General features: G+C 40.4%; 2 protein-coding genes across 19 annotated transcripts in view; one reads left to right on the forward strand and one right to left on the reverse strand.

Annotated features, from left to right (window-relative positions):
• Positions 1–63: 63 nt before the first annotated feature.
• cenpl (centromere protein L) lies at positions 64–3,094 on the reverse strand. 6 transcript variants are annotated; one of them, XM_044188479.1, is made up of 5 exons: positions 2,974–3,094; positions 2,010–2,184; positions 1,629–1,877; positions 778–1,353; positions 64–640 (listed from the first exon to the last, which is right to left on the reverse strand). In XM_044188479.1, exons 1-5 carry the CDS (start codon positions 2,991–2,993, stop codon positions 566–568), a joined length of 1,095 nt encoding a protein of 364 aa, XP_044044414.1. In that variant the 5' UTR covers positions 2,994–3,094; the 3' UTR covers positions 64–565. The 6 variants fall into 6 exon arrangements, with proteins under 6 accessions (XP_044044414.1, XP_044044413.1, XP_044044412.1 ...); XM_044188478.1 differs by having other exon boundaries at positions 1,629–1,880; XM_044188477.1 differs by having other exon boundaries at positions 1,629–1,883.
• Positions 3,095–5,927: 2,833 nt separating this feature from the next.
• The window catches only part of LOC122872348 (peripheral plasma membrane protein CASK-like), a 43,421-nt gene continuing 28,216 nt past the window's right edge, over positions 5,928–21,132 (forward strand). For 2 of the 13 annotated variants that reach the window (XM_044188458.1, XM_044188457.1), the window contains exons 1-3: positions 5,930–6,893; positions 16,051–16,163; positions 20,259–20,364. In XM_044188458.1, coding sequence (XP_044044393.1) covers positions 6,829–6,893; positions 16,051–16,163; positions 20,259–20,364 — 284 coding nt within the window. In that variant the 5' untranslated portion in view covers positions 5,930–6,828. Of the gene's footprint in view, positions 6,894–16,050; positions 16,164–20,258; positions 20,365–21,132 lie in introns of all 13 variants that reach the window. The other 11 variants (XM_044188461.1, XM_044188460.1, XM_044188465.1 and 8 more) reach the window with 9 other exon arrangements.

A 21,132-nucleotide genomic window follows, 5' to 3' on the forward strand; every position in this document is an offset into this window, starting at 1 on the left:
TGTATTCATTTCAGCTAGCGAAAATATTTTTGTTAACTGTTGGAATAAGAAATACACCACAAATAACAAAATGGACCCACTGCTGCTTGGAAGGGGTTTTTTTATTTACAACTATAAATGACAAAAATATATAAACAGCTGGACAAGAATATATACAGAGTAGTATTTACAAAAGGGGGTGGAACCTAAGCATGTCTGCCAGCACAGACAAAGTGGACAACATTGTAAACTAGGAAGACTAGAATGTTTTCCTCAATACCCAGTCATAATTATGGCCACAAGATTTCCTGTTTTTAGATGCTGGAAAATGAGAGGAAAAATAGCCAGAATATAACTCTGTTGTGCTTTGATTAAATAGAATATTGCAAAAATAACTTTCCATTTCATGTGTGGAAATGAGGTTTAAAAAACAAAAAAAAACCAAAACAAAGATGTTTGGCTTTGTTTATATATATATATAAAAAAAGCAATCTGCAATACAAAGCTGCATGTTCAGTCTTCTTTTCATATGAATGCTGCTATTGCAATATTGCATTTCCTGGTGGCGTAAAATGGGTTTATTCTGTCAGATGGGCATTTTGAGGAGGGCACACTCTGTCAGTAGCGTCAGGGTGGTGATCATGTATCTGCTGTTGGTGATCTGAAATGAACAGAAACAAATATTAGTACAACAATTATGTTTTCCTCTGTGTGTGTTGAAAGACTGAAAAATGAAAAGTGTCATTAAAAAAAAAAAAAACTGTTCTCATGGGAACAGCTGTTTCTGTCTGATGGTACCTTGATCCTGCCGCTGTACTTGGCTGAGCCCAGTGCCGTGGAGACCTGGTTCAGGCTTCCCGCTGACAGATCCAGCCTGAAGTGTCTGTAGAAGTGGCTCTTCAGCCCCTGCATGAACCTCATCACCTCCTCAATATCAATACTATTCTCCTCCTCCTCCCCTCCATTACTCTCCTCCTGTAGATCCTTTCTCACACTGCTCCACAGCTCCCAGGCATCTTGGGGGTTAACTGTGTAGGTGACCTGCAGCGGCGGCGCAACCGGAAGAGTCCAAATCATTTTGAGGTGCTGGATGCTGGACTCGGTGTGGCAGTTAGTCCATAATACCACCATCCATTGTAGGCTCGTATGGCTGATTTCCAGGGGGCCAAAGCAGCAGTCGAAGGTCTGCTGGAACCAGGATTTGACCAAAGTAGTGAGACCCTCGGTCCCACTGCTGCCGAAGAGCGGCAGACAGATGAAGTCCTTTGGAAGTGAGCGCAGGTATTCAGGGTTTCCGTTGATGCAGGTCAGCCAGCCGCTCCATACTGATCTCTGTGGCTCGTCCTGCCTGGCAAACAAAGACTTTGAATGGATCTGTGGTGGGAAAGAAGAAGTATTTTTTAGTATGTTTCAAGTGGTAAACAGTAATTTGTAAGTAAAGCTTCAATGAAAGTACCTTAAGGATTTCAATTTATGCATCATGAAGTGTGTATCATTTTTCTCAAGTGAATGATGTGAAATATACTTACACTTTGAACATTTTAATGAAATCCATGTGTACGTACACATGTCACTTTCAGGCCATACTGAAGGAAAAAAAATGACAGCCTGAAAAGCTTCTCTCTGCCTCTACAGAATCTCGTGCTTACCTGTATGAGGACAGTCTCAGCATCATCATCCGCCTCTGCCATCCCCTGCACCAGAGAGAAGGAGACTCTGAAGCTGCTCTGCGGTCCCTCCACTTCCACTGCCAAACCCTGCTGCTTCTCTGCAGCAATAAATGCTGAGAGCTGCCTGGAGTAGCTCTTCAGCTGGGTGTGTCTGAACTGATAGAGAGGAGTAACATAGGACAGCTGCCACTCCGTTTTCACCAGCAAGGCCAGCTGCTCCGGATTCACCTTCTCCTTCGACAAGGAAAGCAGAGGATAGAGAAGAAGATGACCATTCTGTGTCTCTCGCTTCAGAAATGAACATGTTGCTATTGGTTACAGATATTTAATGCAATGAATACTGACATTGGGTTGACTCACAGTGATGTTGTGTGACTTTGGAGCCCTTCTGCTGGTGGTGAGCCTACGTGCCGTCAGCGCTGGAGTTAAGCAGAGTCGTGAAGCAGCACCTAAGCAGCTGCGGTAGGACAGCCGGTAGCTCTTACTTTTGCTCCTCCTCTTAACTGCAACATTGTTGAGGGGAGTCCTTGTGACACTGGAAATCATACACGGATCATCACATCAGCTGCCTCTGGTGTTCATTGTTCCAGTTAGTAATACAGGTAGTCACTGCATTGCTCTTTACAGAACCAAATTGTGCACAAATAATCAAGACTGCTGAAAACAGAACAAAAGTTGTAGTGACCATGTTCTCTTTATGATGGCATTACACAATCCCACAGAATGTGAATATTTGATACTGAAAAAGACAGATTTTGGGAAGAGTGTTACCTAAAGATCCGTTGGTCCCACGTGAATGAATGTTTTTAAAAAGCAGCATACACAAACCAAAGCTCTGCTTAGGCTACTGCTTTCTTATGTTCCGTTCGCAATAACACAGAGAAACCACTGTCCTGGTACTGTACATGCACTTCTTCATGTGTAGAGATAACACAACGTGAAATTAAAAACGAAACAATTGGAGAAATACCATTGTGAGAATAAGAGGAGAAACAATTATAAAATGTACATTTTTGATTTAGTAAAGTGCTCCCTTGGGTATAGGATATTTGCCGAATTTAAAAGTGGAAGCCACCGATTCGTAAAATGTCTTGTATATCATTGTACCAGATTGGTGCTTTTCATGAAAAGCAAGGCAACACTAAATTACTCGATTACTCAATGTTATTTGGCGTGACAGTCTCTTCACGGACGAGAACGAAAAGTATCGTGGCTAGAGGAGCCGCAATACACTGTTGACAAAATTGTGCTGTTTTTCTTGTCGCGAAGGCAAATATACTGCAGAAATAGTATTTTTTTTAGCACGAAATAAATAGAGTTCTACCTGGTATGATGTCGCTCCATGTCTGCCGTACCGACCGAAGCAGAATGAAACCGGAAACAAATTTGAACATCGCGCTTTCCCAGGAGTCTGCGCGGTTAGAATCAGCCAATCACATCAATCCAAACAGGAAGTGGGTTTTTATTTTTTTACAAATATATATTTTTCACAATAAATGAAATATAAAATGTATGAATATACAAAATTAAATAAAAGTGGAAAATGAGAGAGAAAAGCGAGAGAAGTGAAGGTAGAACACAAATAATAAATCAGATTTTATGCAAAATAATTGTATTGTTATTATTATAGACAATGTTCATTAAACCAACAACACACCACAATCAACACTTAATAAATCAAATACTATTTCCCCTGTTGCATTTCATGCATCATCAACCATGTACATTTTTCATTTTTTTTGTGAAACTGATCAACCTTTAGCAGAGTCAGTGAATGAAAGTTTAACACTGTTCTAATCAAGTCATCAATCAATAAAATTGTTGGTATTTACAATACAATAAAAAAACGGTAAGAGACCACACACACAGTCAGGTAAGTCTGACACTCTGTCAGGCATGTTGTGTGGATGTTTTCCCTTTTGGAATCTGTTCTTAAGAAAGAATGGCAAGCTCAAAACGTGTTGTAAACTCAGTAGCTGCCAGTCAAGCCTTGTTTTTCTTTTTGCCTCATTGTGGCTGCAATTGTGCTCAAATTAAAAAAATGTCTAATTTTTCTGCACTGAACTGCTCCCCTCCTTTTTTCTTTGTGTCTTCTTGGGACGTTGCCAGTTGTCACCTACTTCAGATTACACCTCAATATCAGAAAACAGAGAATCAGTGAATTTATAATACAGTATTATACAGTTGGCATAGATTTATCAACAATAAATCTATACCACTCTGGAAAGACAGCAAATGTTCTATGGCAGAGCAGCAAATCAAAAAGACAGACTAAAGTTTAACCATTAGGACTGATTCCAACTAACTGTAGGACTACTTGTATTACTCACATCATGTGAACTCACCTTCTAAGACAAAAAAACGATCCAAACAAGATAAACAATATATTTTATGGTTAAGACTTGTTTTGTTGGTTATGGCTAAGGTAGGGGTTAGATTTTTACGTTAAGGTTCAGGTAATGCGTGGGGTTAGGTGTGTAGTGGTTATGGTTAAGTCAATACACCGTCCTCATAAGTGACAAAAGCAAGTGTGTTTATTTGTATTGGTGTGTGCGCATGTTTCACTTCAGCTGCCAGTTTCACAAGAACCACCAAAACCGTTCCCCTCCCTGTTACCATGGAAACTGTGCTCTGTCTTTTTTTTCCCCCTATTTCTCTTTTCTTTCTCTCTTTTTTTTAGCATATACTTTCCTCCATATTTTTTGTTTCTAGTCTTCCATTTGCCCTTACCCTATACCTTACCCCATATTTGTGTGAGGCCCTGTGTATGTGTTTGTGCATGCGTATGTTCGGAACAGGTACGTAAATACCTGTGTATTGAATGGAGGGCTGTTCAATAGCTCATACACTGCCATACGTACAGTATGGTGACCACATCAACAGCCAATCGGATTATCGGTAGCTGCTGGTGGGCTTCAACCAATGGGGGAAGCTCGCAGGTGATGTGTGAGCAGAAGGGATGCAGCGCCATGGAAACTGCAGAGGGTGCCGTAGGAGAACAGCACCCTCTAGTGGCACCAGGTGTCTTTGTTTATCCCCGTCTGCATGGATGAGTTCACCTTTCTGCTTGACAGAAGTTCTATTGCCTTGTGGAATTTATTTACTTGTCTCCCAGCTCAAACGTTTGTTTTTGTTTGTAACTTCTTTTTGTCTCTGATGGGCACTGGGGAAATGCCTGGCTGATTTGTAGTCAATATTATTTTATTAAATTGGTAGTTTGTTTGACACTGGGATATTGAATAGGTAGGGTTTTCATTTAAAGGATATTTCGCACAGCTAGGTCAGACTAATTAACATTAAATGGTTGCCACACATAGTTGCCACAGATACTTGAAATTATTATTTTAAAAAAGTTGAATTCCCCAAATAAACAGGCACTAAACAGATTTTAGTTCATTATACATATCATTCATGACAAAGAAGGTAAACGTGGATCGAGTTAGACAATTGTTCTATTAGAAAGTGTTGTTATCCCTCTTTATATTTTCTGCTTTGTTCTAAAAATCCCAGTTAGAACTTCACATGGATTTCTTCCAGTTTTTCTCACGTTGTGTTGAAATGTACTGTACTTCATTAGAAGATGTTCAAGATGGTGCAGTGAGAGGTATGTGATGCCTTTCATCACCTCCAGGGGGCAATACCAACACATCTCAGGGCTTGTCTTCCCACACCTGAGGAAATTCCACCTGCGTCCCTGCACCTGCAACCTAAAACAGAGGAACTCCTGCACCTGCAGAAAGATTACATGAAAATAAATCGACTTCCTGACATTATGATATCGCCTCTAACACGGTTCTCCAGAGCCCTTTGCCAAAATGTTAATCATTTGATACGATAAAATGCCTGCGATTTGCTAGATAATCATACAAATTCCAGGGGGTATTGAAGATCATAATACTATAATCACCTGTGTCACTATCCCATTGTCAGCGTCAAATCAATGAAAGAAAAAAGACACTAAGTTTCCCCTCATTTTGCTGAGGAACCTCCCTACGGACCCATGGGGATTTGGGAATCACTGTAAATTGCAATCTTCCCTTTTAATATTCTGTGGGGGGGAAATACATCGGTTTATTCGTACGGCTGACAGTCAATATGTGGGACACACGTTATTATTGTCAGACGAGACAATTTACAGAGGTATAAACTGCATGTTAAAAGGATGGCGATAAGACAGGGAAAGGCTGACGTAAGGTGATGGGTTTGGGTGTTCGACGCTTGCGCGGGATACACTGGATGAAACCGTTGGAGGAGATTAGGAAACTGCGCCTAAATCGGGCCCCCACCGCACGCCATCTTGGCTCGAGCAACGCTAAAATACGAATCTGGGCCCACTCTCCCGGGCCATTTCGGTTCCTGCCGGAACAGTTTCCTGGACGATAGAGGGAGGAGCCTGGCATTTCTGGAAGTCGGAGGAACAGCCAGTCAAAGCCAGCCAGCATCTGAGGCAGCGTAGGAACTGGAACAACGGTGGACGAAGGGTCGGCTGTGCTGGAATACGATATAATTTCAATATTCACAAACACAGACGGTGAATGCAACAGAGTAGTCGTCGACATGCACGTGAAGCTCTTCCATTTGGGCTCGGGAAGCTGAAGCATATTGAAGCCCGGTCACATTACGTTTTCGGTGGGATAAGCCATCTGTGATACACTGGGTGTGCACAGCGCAATAACGGCGCGAGCCAACCGGTTATTCCATCGACAGCTAGCTCATATTAACCCAGCTAGCCAACCATTTTCGAAAGCCCCGTTAGCTTGCGGTGCAGGGAGCATCTTGGTCGGTGCGGGAAGTGTCCGTGGATGCTGCTGAGGGAGTCCTGTATTTGGCAGTACCCAACAGTAAGGTTCAAACCCGAGGCATGCAAAGAGGGGTGTTTTTCTGCAAGCGAGCGGGGAAATCTCCACGCCCTGGGGTCTGGTCTGTGGTTACTATTTAGCTAGCTCGCTGGCTAGCCAGCCTACCGGGAGAGTAGCTCAAGTGAAGGTGGGGCCGCGGAGTGACAGCCTTGGGCGCCAGCTAATGTGGCTAGCCGGCTAACTTTGGGGGGTTTATATTACCAAGAGTGTGCAGTCTGGGACAATAGTAACCTCATTCAGCAAGAAAATACGATACCATTGATTTCCTTAAAAATCCGTGTGGGTGGGATATCTTGAGGAGAGCATCCTCGTTTACCTGAATGACCATGGCGGACGACGACGTGCTGTTCGAGGATGTCTACGAGCTGTGCGAGGTGATTGGCAAGTAAGTACCGACATTAACCACTTCCCTTGTTTGCTTGTCTTGACTATTTTGGGTGTTTTACAGTATCCTCTCCTTTCCCCACACACAGTACAGCTGCAAGGGCCAAGCTTAATTTGGCTGGGTACTGTTCTTATATTTAGGCCCGCAGGTTTTTCAAGGGGAAAGTTAACTTAGTGGGTTAGGTGAGGTCGCTCTTCAAAGTGCAGTGCCATTTAACTTTACAGCGGGTTTAATAGCAAGCATACCATTTCCTAAAATGCAGGTAAGTTAATTTACATCACTAGGAACAACTGGGAATTTGACTACAATTTGAAAAGGTGGACTAGTACAGGTCTTGGTGTACATCTACCTTGTTTAAATACTGTATGCCATATAGCTGAAAAACATATGTTTTTTTTCTACATGTCTGCACTAATGCCATTCGTTGCAGTTGGTGAATAAATGAATCCTCATTCTTATCTGACAGACTGGCAGTCTGGGTTTGAAACACAGGACATGTGGAAGAATCATCTGGCTGCACATCTAGAATGTCTGCAGACAGGATTTTCCTTCTCCTAATCCCCCTGTTTGACAGTACCTGGATACAGTTACAGGCAGACTGGCAAGCTGGTCAAACACTCATTGAAGGTGTCAGAGGAGGCATAGCTTTTTTGATAACACAGCAAATTGGTTATGTCTTCATATAAACCAGGAGTCTGACAAAGGCACATTTAAACCATGATGCAAAGGTTCAAGGTGCCATGATAATTGAAAATTGCCACAGTATGCACGTTACTTCTGTGTGGTCAGAGATGGCTCCTCAACTCCTGCTTATAGTGAGGCAGGAAAGCTGACGGGCCCATTGCAGTCCTGGGCTACCAGTCAGTCCCCTCCCCCCTGCGAGCTTCACTCACTGGAGGTCTGAGGGTCTATTATGTTTGTTCTAGGGTAAAGAGGCACACGCTCTCCAGACCCTCAGGCCCTGTCCTTTATCCTGAGACTTTCTGTTGCCTTTGTTACTAAATGATGGTTGTATCCAGGACCACTACCTTGGAGTCCCAGTAACAGATACACGGAGCTGCTGGCAAGAGTTGGTGCAGAAACAGTGCAAACCATCTACAAGTTTTATATGGTTTAATTTGACAATATAAATCAACTAGGGTAGTACATACAGGGAAGTAATATTTTATTGAACACACAGGCCATTGTGAGTGATTTAAAAAAAGTGTGTTTCCCCATTTTAATTTGCTTTGTTTGGGCCTGGGTCAAAGAACATTTAAAGTTTTTTTGATAGTGTGTTTTAACCACCTTAGCTGTCAGATGAACAGAGTTTATAAGCTGTGCCATAGATGCCAGCTGTCACGTAATGTCTTTTCTGCAGTTATCAACCTACATGGCAATACCTGTATAGACCAGTGCACCGTATTTGTAGAGGTAAATACATCCAAGCTACCTTTTTATAGCCAAAATGTAGTAACCTCCACCAGTTTATTACTCCCTGCAGCCTTAAGCAAATGCTGAGAAATACAGTATTTGCAAATACTTCTTGAGTGTGCTGTACAGGGTATGGTCACACAGTCCAGACAGGTCAATCGAAGAGTAATACATGAGAGAACAATAGTCTGGAGCTTATCTTAAGCTTTAGTAAAGAAGTGAGATGCCACATTAATGTCACAGAAAATACCAGAAGATCCCTCTGAACCTGCCAGTTCTTTTGTGGAACTGCAGTTGATGGATCAAGTGTATTGAGTCCTGGTGTCTTGGGATATGTTGCAGGAAGAAGGGGTGGGATCATTTTTCCTCAGCCCCAAGGTGGGAGGGGAAGGGAAGCTGAGGCAGATCAGTGGAGACAAGTTTAGTTGGGAATGGGATGGCCCTGAGGCTAAGGATATAAATAATGCCAGCAGACATTGACTGCAGCACTCTCTCAGCCATCTCCCACTTTGTTTTTAACCTCATGTTTTACTGTCAGCACTACTGTAGGTGGTGGACAACATGGCAGACGTTTGAAACCTGAGGATGTTAATGAATTAAAATTTGAAATGGAAATGCTTTCTAGCCAAAGGAAACTATCATAAAAACCTTTATTCCATGTGATCTTTTCTGGTTGGAGGATATTGCTGCTCCTACATTTTAGTAGGTTTTGTAACAGAAGCAAGGCCATTTTGTCATGTAAGGAGTTTTATCTTCACACAAAATGGATTGAAGGCTGGATGATAATTTGGCCATTCATTGAGTTAAATGGATTGTCCATACTATGTTAATGAAGACCTTCTCCATTACTTTCATTACTTTTTTTTCATATCCTCCACCTTAAATGCAATTCAGGAACATATATATATATAGATATATATATATATATATATATATATATATATATAGATATATATATATATAGATATATATAGATAGATATAGATATATAGATATAGATATATATATATATATATATACTATATATATATATATATATATATATGACTTTTTCTGACTGAATCTGAGACTTCACTGTTAGTTCAGAAATGTCCAATAAACATAACATTTGTAGGTGGATGTTTTTTTTCATGGCCATTGTCTTACATTATTGGATGATTTTGGTGCTGCTGTATACTCACGTGTCTTGCTGACCTTTGACCTCAGCTCCTTTCAAATTTGTACATAAACCCTATTATCCATTCCGTCGCTCCTACAGACTTCTTGTTGCTCAGAGAAGTTGTCTATTATTGTCCCTGATCGGCTTGTGTCGGTGAGGAGCAGCCTGGCTGGGTGGGATTGAGAGCATTGTTGAGGCCATCACTGTCTAGTAATCATCTCTTCTAAACTCGGATTGTAAAGAGAACCATGTTTAGGGTGATTTCTACAGAAAGATGGTTAGTAATTTCATTTGGAGAAAGGTTTTTTTTTTATCTTTATAAATGAAGTTATGGACTTTATATTGACATTTCCCCTTTGATCTAATTTTCCTAATAGTGTCTTCGTGGTTAGCTTTTTCAAGATGTAACCTGTCTCTGTGATAGCATAGAACTTTGAATTTAGATTGTGTTTAATTATCAACATCGGCTCATTGTCCAATGGGATCCTCTCCTTTCGGTGCTGCCTTCTTCTTCGCCGGAAAGATGTGCTTTTGCGTTGCTGGCAGCACGGAGAGCTTAGCAAGGTTTCAGAACTGAGAGCCAAAGAACAAAAAGTCAAAAATATTTTAACTTTTAGCAAGTTGGACCCTGATTCATCAGGGCTTATAGTTGCATGGCAACAGCAAGAGCTGCATATGGCTGTGTAGCATTGCTATAAAGAGAGACACATGATTTTATACCTCATGCATGTAAATGCAATGTTCATTCAACTCCCCTGTGGTTATACTAGCCTTATACAGATCAGGTGTCAGTTCAACTTCTGATTGGATTAACTCAGATGAAAGATGACACAAGCTATTGAACAGGCATATGTGATGTGAACATAATGCACTAACCACAGGCCTGTTTTTGAGATTTCATCTCTAGTTGAAGTGTTGGCAAAGCACTGAAGCAATTTAATCCATTTCTGTCTGTAATGATTCTGTTTGAATAGGACTTCGGTTGTTGAGAAGCACTATTGTAGTCACAGTGCTCTTTATTTCAGCCCTGGGGTGCTCATTAGAGCCAAGAATATTGGGATGTGCGACTCACTCTAAACCAATGAAGTGATCAGTCCTCTGGCTTATTCTGGGTTGGATAATCAAATTGCTTGGACGACATCTAAATCTTAAATTTTCATTGATTTTTGTAGATTTTAGCTGTCTAATGAAAGTTTCTCCCCAAACAGATGCAACCTTTAGCATACAAATCTTACACAAAATGCTTTGCTGCAGGAAGGCCAAATTGTTAAGCCACTGGTAGCATTTGCTTCAGTTTGTCTTAACTTTAAGCATATAAAGTAAAATTTTAGTTGTCACTTATCAGATGTTTTTAGTAGCTTCAAGCTGGTTTAACCAGCAAAATAGATAAGGCACCTTTATTCAGGAAATATTTAATGACCTTTTCAGCTTGATGTAGCCCTCATCATGTTGACTGATTTGTCAGATGTGTGTCAACATGTGACGAGAAGAGAATATCTTCAGTGCATTTTAGGACTAACGATTGTCATTAGTCATTTTTATTTTATTTTGATTAATCAATGAATCCTTTATTCTGTAAATGTCATAAAATAGTGTAAAATGGCCGTCATAATTTCCCAGAACCCAAGGTGATGTCTTCACATTCCTTTTGTTGTCCAACCTACAGTCCAGAACTCGAAGATTTTAAATTTACACTAAAGAAAAACAGAGACAAGCTGCAGATCCTTACATTATAGAAGCTAGATCTGGGGACTGTTTGGCATTTCTGCTTTATAAAACACTTAAACCATTTTTCGACCACTAAAATAGTTGTCATTAAAAAGTAATGTTAAGCCTTTTCAGGTTGTCTTTGGCTTGAACAGTGAAATATGTTTAATGTGATATCTGTGATGGGTTGTGTGTAGACTGTGTGTTTTTATTTTTTTATTTTGCCTAGTAGAGTAATCTTAATTGTTTTCTTTCACTAGAGAACTTCTTGTCTGTCTATTGAACTTTCCTCTCCATGTACAGTGTATGCTCCTTTAGGATGCCCACACACAGCAGATCAAGTTGAAGCTTTCTTTCTGACTACAAAGCCAGACTCTACAGCGTGGTTCAAACAAACCTGGATCCTCTTCTGTAGAGGAAAAGATTTTCTTCCAAAGCTTTAGAACCTCCTAAGGGTATCTGCTCTAAATTTCAGTTTTCCACTGGAATACTAATTTGCCTGCTAATATTCAAAGGCTTGTTTCTCTAATTTGCATAAGGAAGCACTCTGGATTATTGTTGCTTAGACATTCACAAACTACAGTTGAACAGCACTGAACTTTGTTGAACTTGTTAAATTAACAGTTTTGCACTTGAGCTCAGTTTGGGAAGTAGAGCAAACAGCACTTATCCTAGAAGCCTTCTGTTGGAATCACTTTTTATGTTTGTTTTTTTTCTCTTTCAAAATACATGTACAAATTTATGAATAGACAATTGTAAGCTCTGTGTATTCATAGGGTTACCACTAAGTCTAAAGCTCTATGAAATCATATCACTAAACACGCCAAAACGCACATTTTGTTTACACATTAAACAATCACAGAATACCACCATGATTTCACCCATCTGCGGCCACTAAATGTTTATGGACATATCACTATTGATTTCACTGTGTTGTTAATTATAATGTTGCATGTTTAGTAGTGAGGTTTGCTGAATACAATGGGTTTTCAGAAAATGCATAAAATGATGATGTGGAGAAAATTACCGGTGTAGGCTTGTAACTGTATGCCACTGATGATAATGTGCACAATGACAGACCAGATAAGATGCAATTTACTTGACTTGGGATTAGAACCCAGGAACAGCACCAATAGTTTGCCTACCTGAGAAACTCCTACAAATTATGATTTGGGACAGTCTAACCGAGTGAATTATGCTAGCTGCTGGCTACAGCTAAAGAGCAAAATGCTGCTTTAAGCAAAGATGGTTTCTCTCAGGAGAGCAGTACTGGTGATGTTGAGTCTGCAGCTACAGATGTGTCTTGTCCCTGTTTGGGAGAGAGAGAAAAAACAGAGACCTGAGAGGAAAATTGGATCATGGCCAGGATGGATGTTTAAAAATGCACGTAAACAGCCAGTCTTTGATTTACATAGAGCAGAGAGTTGAAATGAGCCAAGGAGCAGTCTGTAAAGATTTCCACTTTGGGCTAATGTTTGATGACTGCCGCTGTCGGATGTGAGCCATGTGTGGGCGTTTTTGTATGAGCCCACTCAGCACAGCTGCGGTGATGTCAGTACGGCATGCGGCCTCTCCGCTTCCTCATGCTCTCTTTCTCTCTCTTATAATGCCTCTATAATAGCTACTGTACATGGCTAAAATGGTCATTTAATTTTTTTCTTCCAGATGAGAGAAATTGCATTCTAATTTATTAAATTAAATAGCGGCCCCAACCCCCCCCTTCACTACACAATACACACCTGTTGTAGAAATAGCCCCATTCAGGAATTGATTCTCCATGTAGCTCCCTTGAATTGACAGCCAAGATTACAAATGGGATTGATGCATAAATTCTGGCAGGTTCACCCAACCCCACCTCATGAGTTTTACTGACGCACATTAGATCAGTGCCAAGGTGGCCTTACCCTCACTGCATCATTTGTATCCCTGTGTCCCTATTTGCAGCCTCTGACTCCCCCTTCACCAGTCAAACACAGATCTGAAACTATTGTAAGGTTGGAACGGGGGCGTCAGAAGCTCCATCATGCACTCAAGAAGCACCCCACACCTTTTGAGGCCCTCTTTTTAATAGGAAACACAGCTGCTACAGCACATCAACCCAGGAGGGCTAAGGTCAGTGGGGTTGTCAGATCATCAGCAGGATTCCTGTGGACTCTGAAGGGAAAAGTGTTGTGTTTTACGGTTCTCTCGGCCCAGAGCGTGCACATGCTGCCTAGGTTTGTCTGTATGGTTTAATCACTACAGCAGATGTGGGAGACAAATGTGAGAGCAAATCAGCCGCGGCTCCCATACTCACAACATGCACAAACGCTTAAACTGGATCGCTTTTACTGTTGGTTTGACACTGACATTGTCAGGCAAGTTCATTTGCTAATTCAGTTAAACCAATGCCTGTTAATGGCCACCACTTTCCTTTAGCAAAATGGGTGTTATAGTGTCTGTGTGTGTGTGTGTCTCCAGTAGCATTGGCTCCGCCTCTGAGGATTGTAGATTTGGGAGATGTAGAGACAGCTGTAACACGACAGGGGTGTGTGTGTGTGTGTGTGTGTGTGTGTGTGTCTCTCTCTCTCTCTGTAACTCTCAGTGGGCTAGGAGACAGAAAGTGTGCAAATGTCTCGGCTTTCAGTGTCTGTTCCCGTCACTTTGTTATGAATTTAATCTCATGCTTTGGCATAATGAGAAAGCATTATCATATATACGTACATCTGTGAGACTAATGAAAAGTATTATCATTTCTACATTGACCTGACCTGTGTTTTCATGTGAGGAATGTCACTGAGAGGCTGTTTATACCTGGCATTAACATGCGTCTCGAGTGACCACTTGTCATCGGATCTCACTTCCCCGCTCTATATGCAAATAAACATGTATGAAACAAAAACGATAAATGCCACCGAAGCGGACTGTTTCTGGGGGTTAGGGTTAGATTACTAATCTATCACTAGATTACTACTGATTACTGTACAAAAACACAACTTTCTAACTTTTTTCACAGATTTTTGGTGAACCAGGATCATATTTTACGGAGAAAACGTTTTCTAGTTTTCTCTCTGATGTCCTCCGGCTGCTCTGCCTCAGCTCTCTGTGATTTACAGAGTTTTCTGATGGACATATAGCTTTACATGTTGCTAAAGTAACTGCTAACTGTATCTGACATTAGGTAGTTAGTCGTGCAGCTAGCGGTCCTATTAGCTTTAAAGCTTAAATAAAGCTTTATTAGCTTTATTTAAACCTCCTCCTCCCGGTGGTCCAAAGCTCCTGTGCTAGCAGTGTAAACAGCAACACTTCCCTGGTGCTCTGAGCTCCCAGTCCAGGGTCAGCTAGCGTTAATAGGACTGCTAGCTGCACGGCTAACTGAGCTAACTAGCTAACGGCAGTACAGTTAGCAGCAGTTACCAGTCTGTGGCGGTTACTTTTAGTAACAAGTAAAGCTATCTGGCCATCAGGAAACTTAGTAAATCACAGAGATGAGGCAGAGCAGCCGAAGGACATCAGACAGCGTATTTTGTGTGTTCTCCATCCAGGAGAATCGATTTTGCCTGTTATGGCTTCTTCTTCTTGTCTCGCACTTTACTTCCACTTACGCTGAGGAAGTCAGTTGAGTAGGCGGTCCTTCATTGTGGTCTAGGATTTGCGTACACACTGCTAAAAGAACGTGACCATATGCAGCCCAGAACACCTCCGAATGTGGTTCTCAATGCGTCTTGGACGCATTCACATCTATAAATCAAGCTGTCCACTTGTCCTCTTGATCGTATCACCAAGATGCATGTTTATGCCAGGTGTAAACAGGGCCTTAGTGTGGCTTGGTCTGTGTGTAAATACAGAAGGTCTGTAGGAAGGTCCAGGGTTGTATACAACAAAACAAGTGTTATTTCAGAAGTAGTGTTGTAATGATTCATCTAATGACAATTTAATCTGTAAAATAAATTGACATAAAATCAGTCATCAGACATCTAATTAGTAGTTTATGTATTTATTAAGTGAAAAGCATATGCCATTGTTTTTGACATTAGATAAATTATTTATTTATTTATTGAAAACTAATAGATAAAATGAATGAATAAATAAATATACAAATTTACAATGAAAAAGCATTGTTAGTTGTACCTAAGTAATTCTAAGCTTTTGGGTGGACTCTGATACATTGGACAAATTGCATTTCCAAGCAGACTTCTAAAAGAAAGATGAAACTGTAAATACAACAGAAATGAAAAACAAACTTTTTGAGTGGTGGTATATCTCTTCGGGTGGCCCACCCTAAAATCTCATTATCTGCCACACAAACCTTGAGCTAACCTCTGGGTTGGCAAGTCATGCTGGACTAATTTGTTCACCTTTTCATACAAAATCTTGAGAATTTCTTGCATCCTGTTTGACACAAAACAGGAAAACAGGAAAACATGCATTATAGCTTCCATATGAGCCCCATTGCCGTTATATCAGGAAACACAACCTTACAATAGCTGCCACCTCATTTGCCCAGAAAGAAACCTTGAAGGGTAGGTCTCCCTTGCTCAGGTCTCTATAATATAGCTTTTATTTTAGTTTTTACAGCTGCGCCGCACACCACCGCTCTCTAATTCCCACTGGCACGAGCACAGAGGTTACGATGCATAGCTAACCACCCACTGTAAATCCAGAATATTCTCAAAAATGGTACTGTATGCCCATTGCACTAGGTTGGTGTGTGTGGTTGTGTGCATGTGATTATGTGTAATGTGTTTCTGGTAAGTGCTAACTGAATTTAGGGCTATTCCTGTGTTTAAATCTGAGAAATCATGTATGCACAGAGATTTGTGTGTGTATGTTTTTGTAGGTGTTTGTGACTTACTCATTGTGTATGCGTGTGTGTGTGTGTGTGTGTGTGTTTTGCAGGGGTCCCTTCAGCGTGGTGAGGCGCTGCATCAACAGGGACACGGGCCAGCAGTTTGCTGTAAAGATCGTCGATGTGGCCAGCTTCACTTCCAGCCCTGGTCTCAGCACAGAAGGTGAGGAACACAGCAGACCTGGTTTGAACTGTGGCTGCAATTAAATCTTAGTGTTTGCTGTCGTGCACTTGGAGCACCAGATGGGTGGCTTTAACAGAATCAGGACAAGAGAGGATAGTTGTCAGGGATGTTGTCAATCACAGATAATTACTCTTTTAAACAGATTTACTTACATCTATGAGAAGTTTAACTAACTTGTGAATTGTTTTCTGTTCTGTAATGCAAACCCCACCCACCTTGTTCTCCTTGTGGTTTAAAACAAATGTTGGGAATAATCTGCAAATACTGTTTGGTTAAGATATCAACACCCAGGCACACACAGAGTGCATAATGGCATTCTCACACACAAATAAATGAGGCATAATGTCACACATGCTGCACCCAGATGAATAATATGTTGGAACTGCATTTGTTTGCCTGTGTGTGTATATGGATCTTTGTATGTGCGTATTGGTTTGGTTGTGTTGGGGAGTATGCGTGAGATATTGAAGCATGCCATGTCTCACCATGTGGTTTTGTGCTTTGTCATGCTGAGAGCTATGTGTGTGTCTAAGATGGAGATGGGGGATGGAGACAAAGATCATAGGTAGGTGTGTGTGTGTGTGTGTGTGAGTGAGTGTTGGTGCTAATGTTGGCGTTCACTATGTGCCATCTGTGATGCCCCAGTCAGAGATTAGCCTGGTAGCCAATAACAGCAAGACAAGGAAATGACCCAAGGGAGGAGAAACCGTAAAAGTGGAGATTTATAAAACAAAGTCTATGTCCTACATAATTTTGGATGTTATTATGTTATCGTTATCCTGAAACAAAATTTATTCACCTGAAAAGTTGAATAAACCTGAAGAGTTTTTTTTTTTTTTTTACCTTACCTTTGAAATAATGTTGTTGGTCTCCTGAGTCACTTCTAGCATACTTCACCCTGCATGTTAAAATGTGGCTTGCCTATATAGTATATGTGATGACAAGAATGTGTGCAGAAGGATGTAGAAGTCTTCAAATAGATAATGGGTAGTGCTTAGGATTGTCATGGAAGCATTCCTGTCATAGAAATTAATTCAGGGAAGGTAATAACAACAATAATGCATTTATTGTCAAACTGTGAGAAGCTCAGGTCACTTCTCAAATCAGAGTTGCTGTTTTAGTATGTTTCATATCATTGTAAAAAATCATATTGCAATTACAATGCTATTTGTAATGAGCATTCTAATTGCTTATGGTATTTTATTGCAACAACAAATCGTGAATTTAAAAAAAGTCTTCAGTTAGTATTAGTTATCATTTAAAACAGGTTCAAAAGTTATAACACGTTGCAGCCCATTCAGAAGAGGCTGTGCGGAATACACGACTAAAATAAGTCACATTTATATCCTCCATCCATATATGTGTACAGAAATAGACAGAATTTGTCAGTTTTAGCGATGGAAATAGAGTTGTTATAGAGTCAATGAAAGATGTTCATCACAGCAGCAAACTTTGTGACATTATTTACCCTTCATAACAAATATTTAGGGCAGCAGCTAATGATTATTTCCATTATCAATTAATCTGTCAATATTTTTTGATTTTATTGATTATTCATTACATCTATAAAATGTCAGAAATTACTGAAAAATGTCTCCAGAGCCAAGATGAAGGTAGTTAAAGTTGATTGCTTTGTGCAACAAACAGTCCAAAACCCAAAAAGATTACATTTCCAAGAATAAAAAATATAGATAAGCAGCAAATCCTGACATTTGGTAGGTTACCACCAGTGAATGTTTTGACATTTTTGCTTTTTTAAAGACTTGGACAATTCAATCAGTTATTCAAATTTTTGCTGATTAACTTTCTGTCAACTGACTAATTGGCTAATCGACTAAACATTTCAGCTCTACAAATATTCAGTTTTCTTTACAGTCATCAGGACTGGCAGTTGCGATCAGTGCGAGAGTGCACAAGTGAAAACAATTATTATCAAACAATTTTTCTGTATCCCAGATTATAGTGTGTTTTTCTTAAAGTATCACGTTTCCCATGGCCAGTATATGGGATATTGTAAAAACAGAAATGGCGCTAACATGCATCATCTCATAAGCTGAATTCTTGAGAATCCTAAATATTAAGTAAACATTCACATGCATCTAAATGAAACTGGAAAGAACGAAACACAATGAAAGTTTCACCTAAGGTTAGAAGAAAGAATCTTTTTGACACCCACATTTCTGACATTTTAAAAAGTCACGAGAAGAAATAAGCAAAGGGCAGCTCAAAGTGGCAAGGTAGAGAACTGGAGTGCAGCCAGATTTGGAGAGTGGTTTCCTGAGACCACATACCTTAGCTTATTAAGAAAGAATCTGCGTCAGCATAAATGGGAGTGAAAAGGAAAAGGAGACAGAGCTGCTACAAGCTCAGTAACAAACATTCGTAGTTATGTATGAATATATCTGTGCTTGAGCATGTGAGGGAGTTGGACGAACAAATGATTAATGGTGTAATTAAGAGTTTGGGAGTATTGAACAAAAGCAGAATGAGTGAATGTCTGGCTTTGTAGAATTTAATAAAGATGACTATTGAGAGTGAAACCCAGACAAACTAACCACAGTGCATGACCAAGCATATTTGACTTTTCAGTGTGATTTCTATAAGCTGGTTTTGTCCCACAGTCATGAGGAGTACACTAGATGCAAATGGTGCAAAGACCTTTTCCTCAAAGCTATCATATAACAGAGAACGACATTATTTAATATTGCATTGCAAAGCCTAGTCTAGCCTAGACCTTCCATGTAAGAATTGATTTGGAATAGGCCCAGTGAATGGCAATGGTTTCATTCAGACTGTTCCAGGCCTCTCTGGCTCCCTCCCTCTGTCTGAGTGGTTTCCTCGTTGCCGTGTGGACACTGGGCTGCATTGTTTAGTTCAAGAATAGATACTCGATGAGACGGGCCGAGGACGAGCGTAAAGAGGAGAGAAGAGAAATAATGAAAGCAAAGGAACAGTAGAATGGGGGCTCTGTAGTGGGGACACAGTGTCGTTTCTCTGTGTTGCATAATGATACTGGTCTGTCACGACACAATGAGCACACACACACACACACACACACACACACACACATTAGTAGACTTGCAGATGGGGTGTCGAGTGTGTAAATGAGGTTTTTATGAAGTGAGGAGCTCAACATCAGCACATTACTGCATGTCTGTCAGCCATCCTCAACGGTCTCTGTCTTATCACTTGTCTCGCCAGTTGTTTCCTTTTCTTTAAATAGAGAAGACTGTCCACTCCTCCTAGCAGTGTTTTCCCTTCAGTGTTGCTTTCTTTTAATGAGGCAGTCAAAAGACAAGGAATGTCAGAGTCATGTTGTAATTGTATTTGCAGTGTGATCTGGATGTGGTGATAATGATATTGATGAGTGCGAGCCAGATGTGCATTTAAATGTGCAATTAAAATGCTCTTCTAGTGGTGCTACATCTGGTGTGAAAACTCACCCTGTTTGCTCAGTATCTACATTATAAAGACTGGAATCTCTCTGTCTGTAAATTAAATGCTCTGTAACTCCCTCTGGTGGTGAAATTGAGATGTGGCAGGTCTGTTGAGGTGTGAAAAGAGAAGGGTGGCGTGCTGGGCAGTCCTCTTTGCTTTTCATCTCTTTAACTCCTCACCAAGGGGGGTGAAGGGATTTAGCAAGGCACCAACCAACCACAAATGAGCATCTCAGCAGAGTAGCTCTCTGTCTTTCTCAAATGAACATCAGGGAGATTTCTCACCCTGGTCATCTGATGTTTTCTAAATAATGTTTGGTTTACATTTGTTTGGTGCATTTAAAAGAGAAATTCAGTGTGCAATGGATAAATAATGATTTACAATATGTATGTTTGTTTCTTCGGTTTAGGTCCATACATGCTTCCAAATTGGGGATTAGCGTCACTTTAACAATAGCATGGCCACATCTTGGTCGTAAAGTTAAGAAGTTGGTTCATTACAGTTAATGTTATACTAACAGTAAACAAAACATCTTAACGCTAGCCATGGACTATGATTAAAACTATAATTACGCTGGAGTGAAATACTAATTATTGGATGTGAACAATGTCTCACCTGTCTTTTTCTATCTGCCAGATCTGAAGCGAGAGGCCAGTATCTGCCACATGCTGAAACACCCCCACATCGTTGAGCTGCTGGAGACCTATAGCTCTGATGGCATGCTCTACATGGTCTTTGAATTGTAAGTCTGTGCTGCACATGTAATGCATCGTGTAACCAGACATGTGCATTTCACACCATTTTAGGTTTGATTTTGTATCTTTTACTTGGTCTTAACCAGGGCAGGAAACACCTGTCTTATCCACCAACACTGCTACTGATCAGTCCACTTTCTTTTTTTTTCTTTTTTTTTTCAAGAGTAGAAAACAATATATAGATGGCATGGCAGAAGTAGACAAATCTAACAGCCACAGACTAAATTTACCAGCAGTGGGCAGATGGTTGCTACTGGTCATTTTACACCCTATTGCCTTAGGGGCCTTGACAGAAACAAAATATGAGTCGAGGTAAAGCTCAGATAGTAGACATTAGTTTCATTTTGGTTTACGGTGGTATATATCTGAAGATCTTTGGCAAACTATCAAGTGTTAATGGTATATTTGCATATGTTTTGTTGGAGAGGAATAAATAAAGGGATTATTCTACTATCATCGTAGAAAAGGTTTCAGTCGTAGTCATCTGGACACGACGTTTCATTATTATACTATATATTTCCAAAAAGATAAGAAACATTGGGATATATTTTTTCCCGTGTCACCCAGCCGTACAAGTATCCATAGTAGTACTTTTTTTTTAGTCTGAGGATGATTGCAATGTTATTTAATATAAATTTGTGGTATAAAATAAATTGATTGATTGGCAAGTGCTGAAATGACAGGCCTTTATATGGCAACTAGCACAAAATCATACTGCATATGACAGAATGTCAGAATAGGTAATATACATTACA

This window comes from Siniperca chuatsi, linkage group LG24 (assembly GCF_020085105.1).
Source record: "Siniperca chuatsi isolate FFG_IHB_CAS linkage group LG24, ASM2008510v1, whole genome shotgun sequence".
Classification (NCBI taxonomy): Eukaryota; Metazoa; Chordata; class Actinopteri; order Centrarchiformes; family Sinipercidae; genus Siniperca; species Siniperca chuatsi.

Excerpts from the sequence above, each read along its gene's own strand:
- cenpl (XM_044188474.1), bottom strand. The coding sequence starts at position 2,993 with ATGGAGCGACATCATACCAG. Across the intron at positions 1,884-1,994 it reads TCACTGTGAGTCAACCCAAT|GAGAAGGTGAATCCGGAGCA; the intron begins GTCAGTATTCAT and ends TCCTTGTCGAAG. Across the intron at positions 641-777 it reads AGTACAGCGGCAGGATCAAG|ATCACCAACAGCAGATACAT; the intron begins GTACCATCAGAC and ends TGTTCATTTCAG.